This window comes from Hyperolius riggenbachi, chromosome 12 (assembly GCF_040937935.1).
Source record: "Hyperolius riggenbachi isolate aHypRig1 chromosome 12, aHypRig1.pri, whole genome shotgun sequence".
Taxonomy (NCBI): Eukaryota; Metazoa; Chordata; class Amphibia; order Anura; family Hyperoliidae; genus Hyperolius; species Hyperolius riggenbachi.
The window spans coordinates 216,074,817-216,096,548 of record NC_090657.1 but is presented as its reverse complement, the minus strand read 5'-3'; the positions used below and the strand labels follow the sequence as shown (position 1 = coordinate 216,096,548).

At 47.5% G+C, this 21,732-nt stretch overlaps 1 protein-coding gene across 5 annotated transcripts in view; it reads left to right on the top strand.

Moving 5' to 3' along the window:
- The window catches only part of B3GNTL1 (UDP-GlcNAc:betaGal beta-1,3-N-acetylglucosaminyltransferase like 1), a 928,550-nt gene that overhangs the window by 641,998 nt on the left and 264,820 nt on the right, over positions 1-21,732 (top strand). For all 5 annotated transcript variants that reach the window (XM_068262529.1, XM_068262527.1, XM_068262525.1 and 2 more), the window contains one exon: positions 308-403. In XM_068262529.1, coding sequence (XP_068118630.1) covers positions 308-403 — 96 coding nt within the window. The remainder of the gene's footprint in view (positions 1-307; positions 404-21,732) is intronic.

The following is a 21,732-nucleotide window of genomic DNA, read 5'->3' as shown; positions in this document are numbered from 1 at the left end:
AGAACCACGCTAGAGCTGCTAGGACTGGAAAGTAATCAGCCCAGAACTGAAAATGAACAATTCTCACCTTGCTTACTGCCATTATACTTACATACTGTACTTGACTTGTAATATACGTACATACTGTCTGTCCTTGTATTGTTTGTGTTTGCGTTTGTTAAGCAACTGCCAAGACAAGTTCCTTATAAGTGCAAGCTTACTTGGCAAAATAAACTGATTCTGATTCTGTATTGTTATCGATATTTTTGGCCTGAGGCTACTCAGATTTTCCTCCATCTCCTGTGATTGTCGGTTTCTCTCTTCACAGATTATTGGCTGCAAGGTGAGACGAGAGCCGCCAGATGCCACAGAGCGCTACACGCGATGGATTAACAGTATGACGCCACAGCAGCTCTGTACGCAGGTCAGTCGACACACACAAGCCTTATATGTTGTATGGATCTGTACGTATCAGCTCTGCCTCTGAATGCCCACCAATAGCTGGCAAAAGTGCCCACATTACAGATACCCCCCCACATAATATTGCAGTACTGGCGACAAGTTGCTGCTGGGGGGACATAGTTATTGGCGACTGTACTGGCGACAAGCTGCTGCTGGGGGGACATAGTTATTGGTGACTGTACTGGCGACAAACTGCTGCTGGGGTGACAGTTATTGGTGACTGTACTGGCGACAAGTTACTGCTGGGGGGACATAGTTATTGGTGACTGTACTGGCGACAAGCTGCTGCTGGGGGGACATAGTTATTGGTGACTGTACTGGCGACAAGCTGCTGCTGGGGAGACATAGTTATTGGTGACTGTACTGGCGAAAAGCTGCTGCTGGGGTGACATAGTTATTGGCGACTGTACTGGCGACAAGTTGCTGCTGGGGGGACATAGTTATTGGTGACTGTACTGGCGACAAGTTGCTGCTGGGGGGACATAGTTATTGGCGACTGTACTGGCGACAAGCTGCTGCTGGGGGGACATAGTTATTGGTGACTGTACTGGCGACAAGCTGCTGCTGGGGAGACATAGTTATTGGTGACTGTACTGGCGACAAGCTGCTGCTGGGGAGACATAGTTATTGGTGACTGTACTGGCGACAAGCTGCTGCTGTGGGGACATAGTTATTGGCGACTGTACTGGCGACAAGCTGCTGCTGGGGTGACAGTTATTGGTGACTGTACTGGCGACAAGCTGCTGCTGGGGGGACATAGTTATTGGTGACTGTACTGGCAACAAGTTGCTGCTGGGGGGACATAGTTATTGGTGACAGTACTGGCGACAAGTTGCTGCTAGGGGGACATAGTTATTGGCGACTGTACTGGCGACAAGCTGCTGCTGGGGGGACATAGTTATTGGTGACAGTACTGGTGACAAGCTGCTGCTGGGGGGACATAGTTATTGGAGACTGTACTGGCGACAAGTTGCTGCTAGGGGGACATAGTTATTGGTGACTTTACTGGCGACAAGCTGCTGCTGGGGAGACATAGTTATTGGCGACAGTACTGGTGACAAGCTGCTGCTGGGGGGACATAGTTATTGGCGACTGTACTGGCGACAAGCTGCTGCTGGGGGGACATAGTTATTGGCGACTGTACTGGCGACAAGCTGCTGCTGGGGGGACATAGTTATTGGTGACAGTACTGGCGACAAGTTGCTGCTAGGGGGACATAGTTATTGGCGACTGTACTGGCGACAAGCTGCTGCTGGGGGGACATAGTTATTGGTGACAGTACTGGTGACAAGCTGCTGCTGGGAGGACATAGTTATTGGCGACTGTACTGGCGACAAGTTGCTGCTAGGGGGACATAGTTATTGGTGACTTTACTGGCGACAAGCTGCTGCTGGGGAGACATAGTTATTGGCGACTGTACTGGCGACAAGCTGCTGCTGGGGGGACATAGTTATTGGCGACTGTACTGGTGACAAGCTGCTGCTGGGGGGACATAGTTATTGGCGACAGTACTGGTGACAAGCTGCTGCTGGGGGGACATAGTTATTGGCGACTGTACTGGCGACAAGCTGCTGCTGGGGGGACATAGTTATTGGCGACTGTACTGGCGACAAGCTGCTGCTGGGGGGACATAGTTTTTGGTGACTGTACTGGTGACAAGCTGCTGCTGGGGGGACATAGTTATTGGTGACAGTACTGGTGACAAGCTGCTGCTGGGGGGACATAGTTATTGGCGACTGTACTGGCGACAAGCTGCTGCTAGGGGGACATAGTTATTGGTGACTGTACTGGCGACAAGCTGCTGCTGGGGGGACATAGTTATTGGCGACAAGTTGCTGCTAGGGGGACATAGTTATTGGTGACTTTACTGGCGACAAGCTGCTGCTGGGGGGACATAGTTATTGGTGACTACTGGCGACAAGCTGCTGCTGGGGGGACATAGTTATTGGCGACTGTACTGGCGACAAGCTGCTGCTGGGGGACATAGTTATTGGCGACTGTACTGGCGACAAGCTGCTGCTGTGGGGACATAGTTTTTGGCGACTGTACTGGCGACAAGTTGCTGCTGGGGGGACTTAGTTATCGGCGACTGTACTGGCGACAAGCTGCTGCTGGGGGGACATAGTTATCGGCGACTGTACTGGCGACAAGCTGCTGCTGGGGGGACATAGTTATCGGTGACTGTACTGGCGACAAGCTGCTGCTGGGGGGACATAGTTATTGGCAACTGTACTGGCGACAAGCTGCTGCTGTGGGGACATAGTTTTTGGCGACTGTACTGGCGACAAGCTGCTGCTGGGGGGACATAGTTATTGGCGACTGTACTGGCGACAAGCTGCTGCTAGGGGGACATAGTTATTGGTGACTGTACTGGCGACAAGCTGCTGCTGGGGGGACATAGTTATTGGCGACAAGTTGCTGCTAGGGGGACATAGTTATTGGTGACTTTACTGGCGACAAGTTGCTGCTAGGGGGACATAGTTATTGGTGACTTTACTGGCGACAAGCTGCTGCTGGGGGGACATAGTTATTGGTGACTACTGGCGACAAGCTGCTGCTGGGGGGACATAGTTATTGGCGACTGTACTGGCGACAAGCTGCTGCTGGGGGGACATAGTTATTGGCGACTGTACTGGCGACAAGTTGCTGCTGGGGGGACTTAGTTATCGCGACTGTACTGGCGACAAGCTGCTGCTGGGGGGACATAGTTATCGGCGACTGTACTGGCGACAAGCTGCTGCTGGGGGGACATAGTTATTGGCGACTGTACTGGCGACAAGCTGCTGCTAGGGGGACATAGTTATTGGTGACTGTACTGGCGACAAGCTGCTGCTGGGGTGACAGTTATTGGCGACTGTACTGGCGACAAGCTGCTGCTGGGGGGACATAGTTATCGGCGACTGTACTGGCGACAAGCTGCTGCTGGGGGGACATAGTTATCGGCGACTGTACTGGCGACAAGCTGCTGCTGGGGGGACATAGTTATTGGTGACTGTACTGGCGACAAGCTGCTGCTGGGGGGACATAGTTATTGGCGACTGTACTGGCGACAAGCTGCTGCTGGGGGGACATAGTTATTGGCAACTGTACTGGCGACAAGCTGCTGCTGGGGGGACATAGTTATTGGTGACTGTACTGGCGACAAGCTGCTGCTGGGGGGACATAGTTATTGGCGACTGTACTGGCGACAAGCTGCTGCTGGGGGGACATAGTTATTGGCAACTGTACTGGCGACAAGCTGCTGCTGGGGGGACTTAGTTATTGGTGACTGTACTGGCGACAAGCTGCTGCTGGGGGGACATAGTTATTGACGACTGTACTGGCGACAAGCTGCTGCTGGGGGGACATAGTTATTGGCAACTGTACTGGCGACAAGCTGCTGCTGAGGGGACTTAGTTATTGGTGACAGTACTGGTGACAAGCTGCTGCTGGGGGGACATAGTTATTGGCGACTGTACTGGCGACAAGCTGCTGCTGGGGGGACATAGTTATTGGCGACTGTACTGGCGACAAGCTGCTGCTGGGGGGACATAGTTATTGGCGACTGTACTGGCGACAAGCTGCTGCTGGGGGGACATAGTTATTGGCGACTGTACTGGCGACAAGCTGCTGCTGGGGGGACATAGTTATTGGCGACTGTACTGGCGACAAGCTGCTGCTGGGGGGACATAGTTATTGGCGACTGTACTGGCGACAAGCTGCTGCTGGGGGGACATAGTTATTGGCGACTGTACTGGCGACAAGCTGCTGCTGGGGGGACCTAGTTATTGGCGACTGTACTGGCGACAAGCTGCGGCTGGGGGGACATAGTTATTGGAGACTGTACTGGCGACAAGCTGCTGCTGGGGGGACATAGTTATTGGCGACTGTACTGGCGACAAGCTGCTGCTGGGGGGACATAGTTATTGGCGACTGTACTGGGTGACATTAGCAAAGCTGCGGTTGAACATGTTTATTGCCACTAAACCCTCTGTGTGACACGAGCCAAGAGGCAGATGACATTTGATCACATGACCAATACATCTTTCTTTAGGTCCTGTAGATCAGCCATTCTCAACGTTTCTCAACCCTGTAAATAACTTTTGGATCTCAAGGAACCCCTGCAAACAATATTTTGATCTTAAGGAACCCCTGCAGTTATTTTGCAGGTGGCATGGTGAGGCTGTTTATTTCACAACCCTCTTTTAAACTGCCACTCTTTATACTGTCTCCTTATGCCAGTGATTTTTTTATAAATGTGCTCATTATTCATTTGACTCCCAATGTAGTGCTTCTTTTTGCAGTACCCCCTATTATAATGTGCTCTATTGCCCGATGGGGGGAAATGCCAAGGAACCCCTGCAGAGTACTCATGCACCCCTTGGGTTCCAGGGAACCCTGGTTGAGAAAGCCTGATGTAGATGGACAGTTGGTCTATAATGTTTTGTGAATTCCAAACTGAAAAAGAGACAAAATGATCCCCCAGTTTTTTCATTAAGCAGCAGGGAAGCCTTGTGGTGCTCTGGAATATAACATACTGTTGCTGGTACTGTACTACTTCACCTCTCTGTGATAGGCTGGCTCAGTGGCACAGGTAGAAGCAGAGTACCTATCTGTGATACGCTGACTCAGTGGCACTGGTAGAAGCCTCTCTGTGATTGGCTGGCTCAGTGGCACAGGTAGAAGCACACTACCTCTCTGTGATAGGCTGGCTCAGTGGCACAGGTTGAAGCAGAGTACCTCTCTGTGATAGGCTGGCTCAGTGGCACAGGTAGGAGCAGAGTACCTCTCTGTGATAGGCTGGCTCAGTGGCACAGGTAGAAGCAGAGCACCTCTCTGTGATAGGCTGGCTCAGTGACACAGGTAGAAGCAGGGTACCCCTCTGTGATAGGCTAGCTCAGTGACACAGGTAGAAGCAGAGTACCTCTCTGTGATACGCTGGCTCAGTGGCACTGGTAGAAGCAGAGCACCTCTCTGTGATAGGCTGGCTCAGTGACACAGGTAGAAGCAGAGCACCTCTCTGTGATAGGCTGGCTCAGTGACACAGGTAGAAGCAGAGTACCTCTATGTGATAGGCTGGCTCAGTGGCACAGGTAGAAGCAGAGCACCTCCATGTGATAGGCTGGCTCAGTGGCACAGGTAGAAGCTGAGCACCTCTCTGTGATACGCTGGCTCAGTGGCACTGGTAGAAGCAGAGCACCTCTCTGTGATAGGCTGGCTCAGTGACACAGGTAGAAGCAGAGCACCTCCATGTGATAGGCTGGCTCAGTGGCACAGGTAGAAGCAGAGTACCTCTCTGATAGGCTGGTTCAGTGACACAGGTAGAAGCAGAGCACCTCTCTGTGATAGGCTGGCTCAGTGACACAGGTAGAAGCAGAGCACCTCCATGTGATAGGCTGGCTCAGTGGCACAGGTAGAAGCAGAGTACCTCTCTGATAGGCTGGCTCAGTGACACAGGTAGAAGCAGAGTACCTTTCTATGATAGGCTGACTCAGTGACACAGGTAGAAGCAGAGTACCTCTCTGTTATAGGCTGGCTAAGTGGCACAAGTAGAAGCACAGTACCTCTCTGTGATAGGCTGAATTAGTGGCACAGGTAGAAGCAGAGTACCTCTCTGTGATAGGCTGCCTCAGTGGCACAGGTAAAAGCAGAGTACCGCTCTGTTATAGGCTGGCTCAGCAACACAGGTAGAAGCAGAGTACCTCTCTGTAATAGGCTGGCTCAGTGGCACAAGTAGAAGCAAAATACTCTCCAGGCCACACTATGAGGCTCCTCCCACCCACAAATGACACAGTATATCAGCAGTGTTTGCAAGGGTGGAAAACTGCCATGGCAGTTTACCAGAAAGGGCAGTGGCTAACTAAGAAAGTTTAGATTGTATGGCACAAGTAGTCAGTTAGATTTTTTTCCTGCTACTCTGTCATGACTTCTGCTGCCTGTGCTGATAGCGTGGGGTTTTATGGGGCTTTAGTTTTACACCAGAGGTCAATTTTAAAGGATTCCATAGTTTTCCTGAATTTAAAAATGTGGGGAGCAGGCATGTGCAGCAAGCGGTTATGATGCTATCTGCTTCCTCCGTTCTTCTTTGCCCCCCTCGTTATCTTGTAAAGGCCACCTGAAGCTACTTTGGGTCGGCCAGGTTTGGTAACCAGTGCGCAGGCGCTGCTCAGTGACACACATCCTTGGTCGATCTGCCATGGCCGGGAGCTCTCTGTGCGTGCGCACTAAGTAGTCGTGACGTCACGACTTGTAACTACTGGGAGGAAATATCAAGGTTTTTACTAAAGCATTCAGTCCAGTTTCACTAAGTGGAAGAAGGATTGTAATTGGTTTCTTTCTTTCCATTTCAGTAAGAACACAAAGGTGAAATTTATTGTACCGTATGGTTTGAAGATTTTTTTCCCCTGTGTCTTAAGTGTGTAAAACGCAACTGTGCCTTCAGAGCTGCTACAAGTCATAAAAAACTTTATTTCTTACTTTTACCACACTAGCTCAAATTCCTTCCTAGAAAACCTTGTTTTTCCCACCATAAGCTTTTTATGAAGCAGAGTCCCCCCGTGCAATCCTAGCGCCCTGGTTTCACCATTAACAGGCCGATCCGCTCCCATTTTCACGGTGCTTGCATTAAGCCTTACAGGTTAGGGACAGGTGTGCTCTTTGCGCTGGCCCCCTGGACCCTTTGAAGCTTCTACCCATAATTCCTAAGCCTTCTCAGCTTGTGGCGGGAATACAGTCTGGGCACATGTTCCTGTCACTCTTACAGAAGACTGATCAGACCATTAAAAGTCAGAGAGGCGATTAAAATGACTGATCATGGAATGCCGAGGGATTGCTAGGTGGACGGATATAAGATCCATTTTAAGAAACTCTTGAGGAGATCAAAGACGTTTGTTGGGTGAATATTGTCAGGGCTCAGCTTACCAGTTATGCTGCTGCTTGAGGTCACTTTGGGGCAGACTCTGCACAGCTTTCCTTATAGTGGCTCTTAGTGTTTCTACACATTTAGCAAGGGGAAGATTAAGCTGCTGGGCTTATGGCTTACTACACAAGTTGTGGACCTTGGAAAGTGACAGACTTGGTTATGTGCATTTACATCAGAAAATCTAGAGATGTAGAAACCTTGGAAAGAATAAAGCCTTGTACACACACTCAACAAAAATTGCATGAAACGCCTGTCAGTCAACAGATTTCCTATATTGGACAACAATCCAGTAAAAAAAAAAGTGGACCTACGACGGCAAGCGACCAATATCGGGAATTTTACCCATGTGTTTTGGCGGATCAACTCCGACAACTGATGGGCAGATATCGTAAAGGCGGCCAACTGTGTGTACAGTGTTGTTCTAACAATTTGTCCTACAGAATGTGGGCATGTCCTGCATAATGTCACTTTCCTTGCACGTGCGTTATTTAAACAAGTTGTGCATTTGCAATATTGGTGTAGGGACAATGAATGACGTTGGAAAGACTCATTGTTTGTCGCTGGTAAAGTAGTTTCTGCACTATTGGTTGGTTGTTTGGGGCGACTTTTGTTGAGTGTGTGTAACGACTTTTAAAGGAGATGTGACAGGAGTTCGTAAGTTGAGTATTTAAGTTTCTGAGTGACCCAATATGTGTGGTGAATGGTGCTCACAGAACTGGGTCACCGATTATTGCAACCAGTCCAGAATCAGATTCAAGATACTGTGTCTGACCTACAAATCTGTCCACAAAACCTGTCCAACCTACATTTTCGATCTTACTCAGAGGTACACAGCTAGCCGCTCACTCCTCTCTTCCAATGAACTTTGCCTGAGCGCCCCCCCCCCCCTCCCCCCTGCATCACCCAGTCCCATGCACGCCTCCAGGACTTCTCAAGAGCTGCTCCAACACTATGGAACTCCCTACCTCCACCCATTAGGGCAGCCCCCCCCCCTCCCCTTCAACATCTTCAAGAAGGCCCTCGAAACTCACCTTTTCACTCTGGCCTACCACCCCTCACAATTGCTCTAAACCCGCAGCTGAACTCTGGTCCCCACTTTTCGTGTCCTCACCTCTCCCTCTAGGTTGTAAGCCTTTGGGCAGGGTCCTCCTCCTTTTGTGTCCTACCTGATCATGCACCTCCATTACTGTGAACCCATGCTATGCATCTGAGTGAACCTAACTTGCCTAATCTCCATGCTCCATCCAGTGACTAAGCATTACCTGGTAGTCATACTGTGCTGCATGATCTGGTCTTTCTTGTATTCCTGTATTGTCATATTGCTGTATGTCACCCCTAAATATTGTCTGTAACCTAAATTAATGTTCAGCGCTGCGTAATATGTTGGCGCTTTATACATACAATAAATAAATAATAATGTAGGCAGGTAAAGTAGAGGAAGACCTGTCTGCACTCAGTTATGAGGTAATCCACGATTGCACACCAAAAAAGCTTTCATGAGGAGGGAAAATATCACACAGTGACACACAAATATCACAAAAGCTATGTACACACAGTGACCTTAGCCTCAATGGTCGTTCCTAATCGTCTGAGATGAAAATGGAATGTGTGTACAGCTGTCCTCCAACATTGCTATCCTAACCTCCAGCCATCGGGTAGAACCAATGGAGGTCCTCAACAGCTATCATTTGTGTGGGGACTTCTTTTACAGCTCCTTCTGTGGAGTTCCGCTCGCCAAATCTCCTGTCTCTTGATTAGCCACTTAACATGAACCCGAGATGAAAATAAACTGTTGAGATAAACCATTGTATTTATCCTCCTAATCCTAAAAATGACTTTTTTTTAGACATCCCATGGTTTTATTTTATATTTAAACAGCTGCAAAGTAGATTGAATGTTTATTGTCTCTGCTCAATAACAGTCTCTTGAGAGTCCCAGAGCTAAAATACATGAACTGTTGACTTTTTATCTCTCCCCTCAGAAGTTGTATTCTGCCAGGAAAACTTGTATGGCTGTAATCTCCTTATCAGTAATATGGCTGTAATCTGCTTATTATATTCCCAAGGTACCGACACGAGAGAAGCTGTCACTTGCCTGCCTGAAAATTAAAGGTAGCCATACACTGGTCGATTTGCCATCAGATTCGACCAACAGATATCCCTTTCTAATCGAATCTGATCAGAGAGGGATCGTATGGCTACCTTTACTGCAAACAAATTGTGAACCGATTTCAGCCTGAAACCATTCACAATCTGTTGTGGTGGTGGTGGTGCTGCCGCCGCTCCCCTCGCCTGCATGCCCGCATACATTACCTGCTCCGCCGGCGCGTCTCCAGTCCCCAGGTCTTCGCTGCTCCGTCTCCGCTCTGGTCTCCGGCCCCGGCATGCTTTACTTCTTCCTGCCCGGCAGGAAGTTTAAACAGTAGAGCGCCCTCTACTGTTTAAACTTCCTACCGGGCAGGAGGAACTGAAGCATGCCGGAGACCAGCACGGACACGGAGCAGCGGTGACCGGGGGTAGTCGCGCCGACGGAGCAATTAATGTATTGCCGCTCTATTGCGTCGGTCGTCGGGCACTCGAACGCCGCTAGCGACGCGCTCCCTACCCGCGGGTGATCGACGATAATTTTCCGCACGGAGCGATCGACGGGATCGGACAAAATGGATCGAAATTCGGCATGTAGCGAGAACGATTGGCAGCAGATTCGATCCCAGTGATCAAATCTGCTGTCGAAACGGCGGCAAATCGGGACAGTGTATGGCCAGCTTAACTCTTTCAGGCAGCAAAATAAAAAAAGAAAAACAGCCTGCTTACTAATATGTTTTGCACTGTACATACACATGTTTTTCTCAGCTTGTCACATTTCGCTACTTGTACACTTTAAATCAGCTTGTGTAGCTGACATCTGCTTTCCCCCTTTTTCTGATATCCCTGATACTTTTTTTACTCTGGTGATACTGGACCATTACAGTACTGGTCAGTGATTTCCACCTTTACGAGTGCAGAACCCTCAGATGCGTGGCTGATGTTTCTCTCTGAGGTCAGTGGTATGCGGTATCGTGGCCAGCGTTTGTGGAGGTTGTCATAGTTACATGATATCAGGCTGTGTAGGAGTTGGTAACTCAGGATAATGAGTTTGGATGCATAGATGTGTCTTGTCCATTATTATACAAATATTGCAACATCGTAGACATTTTCTGCTACAATGAGAACAAATGTTTTGCCTCATTTACTTTCTACCTCAAGTTTGCAGAGTGGAGTCCTGTGTGTGGAATAAAGCCTCATTCCCACCGGGCGATACTTGTGGCGATGTTACCTGATGTTAGGCGACATCGTGCATTATTAGCATGTTAAATGATGTTGCCCCCAGCGGAGATCGCACATCGTTAAACGACGGACACAGCGGATCTTTAAGATCCCCGACGACACCACGCAAACTACCGCGATCGCTTACTTCCCGTTTGTGCCCGTCGCGCAACACTGCGGGAGGTCGCGAGCAGGAAGAGGCGTCGCTTAACAACCGTCGTCAAGCAAACGTCGCTGGACCCCGTCGGGTGGTGAGTACATAGCGTAATAGTGGTGGGTGTATTGTGTTTCTACTGGCGTGTCACTCCTATATATCGCCAGATTGATATACCTGTGAGCGAGATGTGGACGTGTGTGGCCTGTAGGCGACCGCCGCTCTGTTCTTCATATGCAGTAATCCCCCTGTGGGGCTTGTGTACTGTATTGCATCAGATCTGCCGCCATTGTCTTTAAATCCAACTAGGGGAAGAAGCTCTGTACTGCTCTGTAATCTGACCTGTTGCTCAGCCATTATGGTTGGTTCACATGTACGGTTTGCTAGCATTAAACATGACATTTTAAAAGTAGCATTTTTAGAGATCTACCGCCGTTCCATGCAAGAGAATGGGAGCGTTTAGTAGGAGATTTTGCAGGCTTTCATGAAAGCCTATCAGGAGATCCTGGCGCCTCGTCTCATAAGCAACATGCAGCTTCTAGGAGTTGTTTGCTATTGCTGCGTTGCATTTTACTGAAGCCAATAAAAGCCTACAAAAGCCCAAATCCCAGCCCTTTCCCTACAAAAGCCCAGAAAACGCAAAACTCTCCTGAAAGCCATTAAAGCTTAGCTGTCAAACGCTGGAATTCTTGGGGAAATAAAAAAAAAAACATTGTTAGAACTAAACACTGTGCAGGAGCTCAGCAGAAGCCTGTAGAAAAACAATTAACTCATAACCAACACAAAATCTTACTTTTGTTTACCTAAGCTAAACTGCTCTGGATAGCCAGTGAATCAATGAGCTGATAAGGAATTCAGCTTTGTGATTGGAAAAAATAAATAAAAAAAGAACACCATTTGAGTACCTCACCATGGAATTCCTCAACTCCGTAGCTGATTTTCCTGTTAAGTGCACACCCCTGGAAACCGTTAAATGTAAGTTACTCGGCAGGGAAGGGACGGGTCCCAGCCACTGCGGGCCCCTCACAGGGCTACTGGTTGTGATGCCCTGAGGTGGCTCTGCTTGGGGGGGATGGGGGGGTTGTAGGCTTTGACATTACTGGGAGGGTGGGGCTACATACCAATATACAGCAATATATAGCTATAGGGAATGTATCTCATGCTGAAGCCAGGAAAATTACCATAAAAGTGGGTATACTGAATAATTGACTGCACTTTACTATATGTCACTACAGGTCCTCTTGAAGTGCTGCATTTCAGCATGCTGTTCTGCCTGTTCCTCTTCAGCCATGTCCCTCGCACACAGCGTAATACACAACAGCCCCAGTGTGTTTGTATCTTCAGCCCCTACACCCTTTAAACTGCTCATTAAACAAGTGTATTAAAAGTCTGCCTCTGTAAAAATAGGAAGCACTCAGGATTTCCTGCAACTGTTACTGGAATTTACTGCAACAGCTTCAGAGACTTTCACTGCAGCGACCTCATTCACACGGCTAATCAGAGCTTGCTCCCTAATACAGACTATTTAAAACTGTGTGAAATCACTTATAGGTACAGTCACAGCTTATACTATACATTCTCAATCACTAATTCACACAGTGGCAGCACAGTGGGAATCGCTGTGCCCCACTGAGTGCCCCACCTGATCAGTAACATATATTTAACTGTTCTAGTCTCCATCAATGCTCAGCTTCTAAGATAAAGAATTACAGGAACAGTGTTTCTCCTTCTCCTTGCCTGTAGAGTCTTGAGACACAGGCTGAGCGCTGGAATGATTTGTCTGTGATCTGTCCACACAGAAGCAGCTTGCTAGCAAGTAAGAATTAAAGCATGTCAGCAAACTAGCCAAGTACATCAGTAACTTTTCTACAGGAATAGCACCATTATTTAGACAATCTGCTCTGCGCAAAAGACTCTGAGATCGGTTTGTGATGTTTACATTTGTTTCCTATCATGCTAAATTAGTTGGCCTTAATTTTATCACCTGAGTTGACCGGGATCCTGGGGAACACGTAACCATTTGTTGAGTAGGGATGATCAGAATTGCTGAATTCTGTTGGAATTCCAAATAAATTGTGAGGGTTTTGACATTGGATCGCGAAATTGTAAACTTGCAACTTAGTGCACATATATTTTTGAACTAATTGTAATATCACTTATTGTTAGAGAGTTGTGAAAATATGTTCCTTGCTCCATGTATCCTTGAGCATGCTCAGTAAAAAATGCAAAAAAAAAAATAAATACATTGTGTAATGTTCAGGTTTAACACGGAGGGATTCCGATATTGCTAAATCCGGATGCAAAATCCATGCACTAGTGCAAGGGTAGAGAACCTATGGATTGGGAGCCAGATGTGGCTCTTTTGATGGCTGTATCTGGCTCACATACAAATTAGTATTAGTTTATGCACTACTAACGTACTGGCACTACCCCAAAACGAATGGCGGCTCCAAATGTCCCACTCTGGACCCTGTCAGGTCCAGCGACTTTGTAGAATGAGATCCCGGCACTTTGATTGGTCCAATAGGCTGCCTGTCACTTGACAAGCAGCCTATTGGGTCAAAGTGCAGGGATCTCGTCCTACAAAGTGAATCAACCCCCTAGTCAGCTAACTAATTGTACAAGCTATTAGTCGGTATTTCTCCTGTCTGGCTCTCAGGGAAATTGCTGATGTTAGGCCCCGTTCACACTTGCGTTTTTGGCAAGTAAACGGACCGGATCCTGATCGGATCCTGACCTGATCCTGATCAGAACCGTACGGTTCCGATCCGGATCCGGTCCGTTTGTATCAGGCATGCATCAGGCTGCCATCCGGATCCGTGAGCAAAAAATAGTTAAATTTAAATAAAAAAATGTTGGGGTCAGCAGAAGATGCACCTGGTGCACCTGTACAATCAGGTTCCTCCGCTGTAGGCCTCACCTCCACCTCCGACATTCTGCCAAGCAGCTCCAGCACGTCTGTCACTGCTGCTCCACTCCAGACATGCTTGGCCCGTGTGTCCATCCGAAATGGCAGCTTGGATACGCATAGGAAGTGGGGTAGAACGTCAGGTTTTTGTAGGCAGTGTGTTCTGTGCCTTCCGTTTCCCATTGGTTTCTGTGTTCCGGATGGTGCTGTCAGGCTCAGGTCCGGCTCCGGTCCGGGTGCGTGGGCCGGAGATCCGGACCCAAAAAATAGCGCATGTTGGAAAAGAGTCCGGAGTCCGGATCCGATCCGTCTCCAATACGTACGGAACGGACGTGTGTGAACGTCCGCATAGACTTTACATTGCTATGCGGAACGTACGTTCCGTTTGTACAGTATGCGGTCCGGATCAGATCCGGAAAATCCGGATAGCGAACGCTAATGTGAACCGGGCCTTACTGAAACCCAAGAGAAGCTAAAGACATGTCTGACACTTCTGCTGCCTGGCGGATCAACTGTATACACATCACCTTGGCAACAGTCAACAATCTTTGCTGCGCATGCGCACTGTCCCAGTTTGAAACCTATTGTATGGCTCCGATGGAATTACATTTTAAAATATGTGGCGTTTATGGATCTGTCAGCCAAAATGGTTCCTGACCCCTGCACTAGTGTTTTGCACCTAAGATATAAGCCATATTTCTGCTTGAGGGCGGAGACTTTGTAGTTCACAGGAAGTAGACAGTCAGTAAAGGTCCATACCCACTACTCGATTTCTACAATGATTTTCCTGAAGACCGGTGATTTTTTGAGCGACAAGCGATTGTCTCCGTGATCTTGCGTCGTGGGTACAGATTGCATGAACGACGTTTGGCGACGCCCGACAATGAATGGCCCAGTGGATTTTTTTTAAGATCCCAGACGACTCTGCGCAAAGTACCGCGATCGCTTGACTTCCAGTTTGCAACGTTGTGTGCCGTTGCGTGATGTCACATGCCCGCAGGTTGATGGATTCGAGAACGCTTGTCGTCGGGTGAGAGCTCTGCTTAAGGTCCCTTATCTGGTAACCCCCAAATAATGAAGTCATTAGGGATGGGCGTGTAGATGCAGCGGTTTTCTGGAGTATAATAATAAATCTAAACCTTTGAAAATTGACAGTTTCATGTCTGCTTTGAGGAGGTAAGTCCACCACTGCCTCCTCACCAATTTTAAAGTTTTTAGCATATTTTATCCTGTTGGCGCCTCTGTTCAATTCCTGCGATCATTTTGGTGTTGTACTTCCTAAATTGATTCTCAGTAATTGGTAAATATTGCTGTAGCGGCTGCCAGGCTGTCAGTGATGATGTCATCACCCCTTGTTCTCTCTCTCGCACTCTCTCTCTTCCTGCCGCTCTCGCAGGATCCCGCGTCCAGCCCGGGGTTACTCAGGTCTCGGATGGGCACAGCGCCAGCAATAAGCCGGAGGGGATTTTGGCAAAAACAAGCAGTGCTTAGCCTGGCGCGGCTCCAACGACCGGCCATTTAACCACCGCTCGGCTGACAAGTCAGTGCGCTGGAATCTGCCGCATCACTCGGCGCTCTGATTAATGCGCTGAGGTCAGGGCAGTGGGGGGCTGATGATGAGTGACCCCCCTTAACTGGCAGATAATCTGCGGCCATTCCTGCCAGCTGCATTAGTCACCACGGAGTTAATGCCATTTTCCTGTCCGCGCTCAGAAACTCTAGATCGACACAAGCGTTAAATTGTTCAAGAAGGTCTGTTAGTGTGAGTCACATTCCCGCTAGTAGGCAGATATTTCCCCTGCTGATCCGCAGAGGTCTGAGATCTCCATTTGTCAGGCTGCTGAATTCTATCAGAGGGTCAGGAAACGGCCGGACTGTTTATAACGCAGAACGATCGGGGCGGATTCACTGGCGTCTTCTGCCATCCTCACGCCTGGCCGCTATTTATATCAAATTCCCTGGTATTCCTTTGTGAACCCTCAGCTTTGTTGCATCTGACTCAAAGGGCACCTGAAGTGAGAGGGATAGGGAGGCAGCCATATTGTTTTCCTGTTAAACAATACCAGTTGCCTGGAAGCCCTGCCGATCTCTTTGGCTGCAATAGTGTCTAAATCACTGTGACATCATATATTACCTTTTGTGAAGAGTCCTGCATCCCCACAAAAAAGTGCACCAGGTTCAATAATGATAAACCCTGGTTCACATCACATCTTAGGAAGCTGCGCCTCGATAAAGAAAGGGCATATCGTACAGGCGATAAAGTCCTCTACAAAGCTGCGAAATACAAACTGCAGAGAGCCATTACCGCCGCAAAAAAAGATTATTCTCAAAAACTTGAGGAAAATTTTTCTAACGCCGACTCATCCACAATATGGAAATCTCTACATGAAATTACCAGCTACAGGAAGAAATCTCCTCCCCCCTCACTACATAACCTGCAGCTTGCAGATGAACTGAATACATTTTATTGCAGGTTTGACACTACTAACAAAAGCCAAACACAACAAGTCAATTTGCATCTCTGCCACAGGCAAACTGAACACTCTTCCTGCCAGCCAATGTCTCCACCCCCTGCGGTGCCTCAGCAACTACACAACACAGGAGGCCAGACACAATCTATTGACCTGTCCCCAGAAGTGCATGCTCTAACAATATGCCAATCAGATGTAAATGGACTCTTTAAAAAACAAAACACCAGGAAAGCAATGGGACCAGACGCTGTGTCTGCGAAATGCTTGAATCTCTGTGCCGACCAATTAGCGCCTGTATTTACAGACATATTTAAAGCATCTCTAGAACTCTCAATTGTTCCTGCCTGTTTTAAATGCGCAACTATTGTACCAATTCAAAAAAAAAAAAAAACCTACATGTTTAAATGATTACAGGCCTGTTGCCCTGACATCACTGGTCATGAAAGCATTTGAAAAACTGATAATGACTTATCTGAAATCCATCACAGATCCCCTGCTGGACTGTTTGCAATTTGCCTACAGACCTAACAGATCCGCAGACGATGCCGTGAACATGTGTATGCATTATGTACTACAGCATTTAGATAACCCAGGAACCTACACCAGGATTTTATTTATAGATTTCAGCTCTGCATTTAATACCATAATTCCATCACTGCTGCACAGCAAGCTCTCCCAGCTACACATACCTGAATCCCTCTGCAAATGGATAACCGACTTCTTAACCGACAGAAGACAGCGTGTTAGACTTGGTAAACTCACATCAAGCTCTCTGACAGTCAGTACTGGTGCACCCCAGGGCTGTGTGCTTTCCCCACTGCTGTACTCACTTTACACCAATGACTGCATCTCCACAGATCCATCTGTTAAGGTTCTGAAGTTTGCAGACGACACAACAGTTGTTGGTCTCATTCAAAACGGGGATGAGTCTGCATACAGGCATGTGGTGGGACAGCTTTCCTCCTGGTGCAGCAGCAACAACTTAGAACTAAATGCTCTCAAAACCATGGAGATGATAATAGACTTTAGGAGATCTCCCCCCCAGCACCTCCCCTTAACCATAAATGGATCCACAATAACCCAAGTAGAGTCATTCAAGTTTATTGGGTCCACGATCTCAAACGACTTAAAATGGGACAACAACACTGCCACTATTGTCAAGAAAGCACAACAGAGAATGTACCATCTGCGGCAGCTGAAAAAGTTTGGCCTACCTCAAAATCTAATGGTGCAGTTCTACACTGCAATCATCGAATCCACCATAACATCATCCATGACTGTATGGTTCAGCTCCTGCTCAGCATTAGAAAAGGGGAGGCTGCAGCGCATCATCCGATCAGCGGAAAGGATAATTGGCTGTAGCTTACCTTCCCTGCAGGATCTTTACACTAGCAGGTGCAGAAAGAGAGCGACCAAAATTGCCTCTGACCCCTCTCACCCAGCTCACTCCATCTTCCAGCGCATGCCTTCAGGAGTAAGATTCCGGTCAATCGCTACCAAAACCTCCAGACACAGGAACAGTTTTTTTCCTCAAGCGGTAGCCATACTTAATGCTGAACCACGTTAGAGCTGCTAGGACTGAAAGTAATCAGCACAGAACTAAACATGAACAATTCTCACATTGCTTACTGCCACTATACTTATAATGTCCTTAACTTGTAATATTCACACTGTCTGTCCTTGTATTGTTTTTTGTTTGTGTTTGTTAAGCAACTGCCAAGACAAATTCCTTGTAGGTACAAACTTACTTGGCGAAAAATAAATTGATTCTGATTCTGATCACACACCTGAAACAAGCATGCAGCTAACTAATCCAGTCACATTTCAAATGGACGGACCTGACACTCAGAACCTCCTCTCTACTTTAGATAAACAGCATAATAACCTTTAAAGAAAAAAAAAAATCTTTGTTACAGCTGATGCAAATTCTACAAGAAATCTACAATGTGTCTACTCCCTGCTTTCATAGAAGCAGACATAGGGTTAACATCCTGTGTTTACAAATTAGCTGCTCTGCCGAGGCAGCTAGATTCCTGAGCTGTCACAGATGAGAGATCAAATTACAGTTGCAATTAGTCACAAATGATGAGGGGGAATAAGACAGGCTGAACTCTTTACCTACATACAGGGTGCATTTTTCTGTTTTCCTCCTGTCTTTCCAGTCAGAGCACCTGATCTGTATATGCTTGTTCAGGGTCTGTGGCTAAAAGTATTAGAGGCAAAGGATCAGCAGGACAGCCAGGCAACTGGAATTACTTAAAAGGAAATCAATATGGCAGCCTCCATATATCTCTCATTTCAGGCGAGCTTTAATACAAGGGTTGCTGAATAGGTCAATTAGCCATTGCATGACATTTTGTGCACACACACATCCGGCAGATCAACATTGGGCAGATAGTGTGCAGACGGCCATGTGTGTACAATGTCATTTGTTACACTGAATGAGGACTTGCCATGTATACAACTGTTTTCAGCGAACTTTTGCACAAGACAGAAGAAAAACAGATAAACATCCTGTTCGTATTTAGAGAGTTTAGCCTGTTTAATTCCCCCTCATCTGTGACTAATCAGAAGTTGAAATTTGATCTCACAGCTGTCTGCTCAGGAATTTCCTCTGCCATGACAAAGCAGCTAATTTGTAAACACAGGATGTTAACCCAATGTCTGCTTATATGAAAGCAGGTAGTAGACACACTGCAGATTTAGTGCAGCATTTGTATCATCTGTAACAACCCCCCCCCCCCCCCCCCCAACACACACACACACAACATCCTCCCTCCCATCCCCCTGAGGTATGATTAATTGCAGATTTTATTGTCTAGAGCAGGGGTCCCCAAACGTTTTGGGTGGAGGGCCGGGTCAACATACTTCAGACTGCTGGGGGGCCGGAGGATACATAAAATGATGTAGAAATCTTTGCGGGCCCGACAGTGAAGCATACCCATAGTTTCATTGGAAACCAGCGAATTACTGCTTTCTAACTTCCATGTGGATGGAAGACTGCTAATCTATATGCGGACCACCAATATCTAAAGATGTAGCTGACCGCATCTATAAGTAAATCATTTTGTGTGTGGGGGGCCGATAAAAAAGCCTCAGGGGGCCACATTCAGCCCGCGGGCCTTAGTTTATGGACTACTGGTCTAGAGCAGGGGTCAGGAACCTTTTTAGCTGAGAAAGCCATAAACACCACATATTTTAAAATGTAATTCTGTGAGAGCCATACAGTATGTTTCAAGCTGGGACAGTGCACATGCGCAGCAGAAGGCTCACGTCCCTGTTGCCATGGTGATGTGTATACAGTTCATCCTCTGGGCAGCAGAAGTGTCAGACACGTCTTCAGCTTCTCTTGGGTTTCAGCAACATCAGCAATTTCCCCGAGAGCCAGACAGGAGAAATACCGACTAACAGCTTGTACAATTAGCTAGCTTACTTGGGGGTTGTTTCACTTTGTCAAGTGACAGACAGCCTATTGGGCCAATCAAAGTGCAGGGATCTCGTCACAGTCATTGGACCTGACAGGGCCCAGAGTGGGACAATTGGAGCGGCCGTTAGTTTTGGGGTAGCGCAAGTAAGTTAGTAGTGCATGCTACAGCAGTATCGTGCCTACTTTTAAAATGTTACTTGCGCTGTCACACTAAGCTGCGCTGCTTGAGCAGTGTAACTTTAGTGAATCAACCCCTAACTGAGAGCCAGATGTAGCCATCAAAAGAGCCACATCTGGCTCCTGAGCCATAGGTCCCCTACCCCTGGTCTAGAGTGGTGCAATTTTTCCCAAAAATGTAGACCCTAAAAGTCATACAGCTAGAGACAGATTGAAGGCAGCCCTGCACATTACATACCTCTCATGGATCCAGTGCCCGTTTACCGCCCTGAGCTGCAGATTTCCATCCCGAGCCTGACTCGGGGGTTACCACTAAGGAGGTTACAGGTTATTATGCTGTTGCGTATATTTTAGGACAGAGAGGAAGTTCTGAGTTCAGGTGCACTTTTAAGGAAACCTGAGACATAAGAAAATAAAAGTTTAAAATTATACTTACATACCTCCCAACTTTTTGAGATGAGAAAGCGGGACACTTAAGCCACGCCCTGGCACACCCCTGATCACGCCCCTAGTCACACCCCTCATCACGCCCCTAGTCACGCATACCATAAAGATTTCCTAAGAAAAATGTGTTCTTTTATAATTCAAACCACACTGGTCCTTTCTATCCTGGATCATTTTCCTTCATATTAACATTTTAAAATTAGTAATATATCAATTTAAAGGATGGGAACAAAGTTTAGAGTCAATCAAACCCATTTTTTAGTAGAGAAATATATATTTACATTGAAAGAGGGACAAAGTCCTGAAAGAGGGACAAATGAGGAGGACAGAGGGACAGGGCTCCCAAAGAGGGGCTGTCCCTCCGAAAGAGGGACAGTTGGGAGCTATGTACTTATCTGGGATAGTTCAGCTCCGCAGAGGCACCATAGTGACATACAGTAGAATGTAATATGTACCCATCTCACATACCCATGAGTAAGCACCGTCTTCCATAAATATAGCTCTTTTATTAAGGTATCAGATCATCATAAAAGCAGGAGGATCAAGCAACCAGCGACAGCTCCGCTGTTTCGGGCAGACTGCCCTTTTTCAAGCTGTTAAAGCATGTCATCCACAATACAAACCAATACAGACTCCATTTTATACCAAACACATAGATCAGGTGATCAGGATACAGCCAATCAGAAGCATGGGGCCACAGACGGACCTGGTGGAGAACTACCAGCCCAATATTTAAATTCAGCACTATCCCCACCCCTCAAAGGGTGTGTACAACTAAAGCCAACCCCCTCCGCATCAATGCGGGAAACTTACGCTGTCATCCGACACGCAATAGGATGGATGCGGCGACACCCTCCGTCCAGCTGCAGGTCAGGAGTACTTTGATGACCTTAAGGAGAAACTTGCTACCTTTCGTAGTGGAGTGGAGGACACTAAAAGGTCCAAGTACCACCGTGATGTGATGGACTACACCAATGGATATGTGTACACTTGGCAGAGAGAGGGTTTTAATCTAAGGAGAAGAGGTAGGAAGCCTGTCCCCAATAAAGGGAAGAAACCGAGACAGGCACCTCCAGGTTCAGAGGTGGGCTCTTCAGATTTTTTACCTACCTCCAGGGACAGCTCCCCTGTGTCCTCTCACGACACAGGAGGAGAGGAGGAAGGAGGTACCAACGTAAAAAACAAAGGCAAGAAACCTCTGAACAACAAAATGAATCTCCGCCAACGTGCCCAGAAGACCAATTAGTAGTCAACATATCGGACTATAATCTTACGGCAGATGAGATAGGAGTGTTGAGCCATGGACTGGGCTTCTGTCCGACTTATGGGCCGGATTTTTTTCAATTGGATCTCGACTTATGCAAATTTTTCAGGAACATCAGATTGAAACAATATTTCACTTGTGTACCGAGATGGCCGGGATCACATACCACAGAAGAAATCACAGAACTGTCTATTAAACCTCTGGGCTTGCGCAATAAGAGTAGTTTCAATCCTCCAAGTC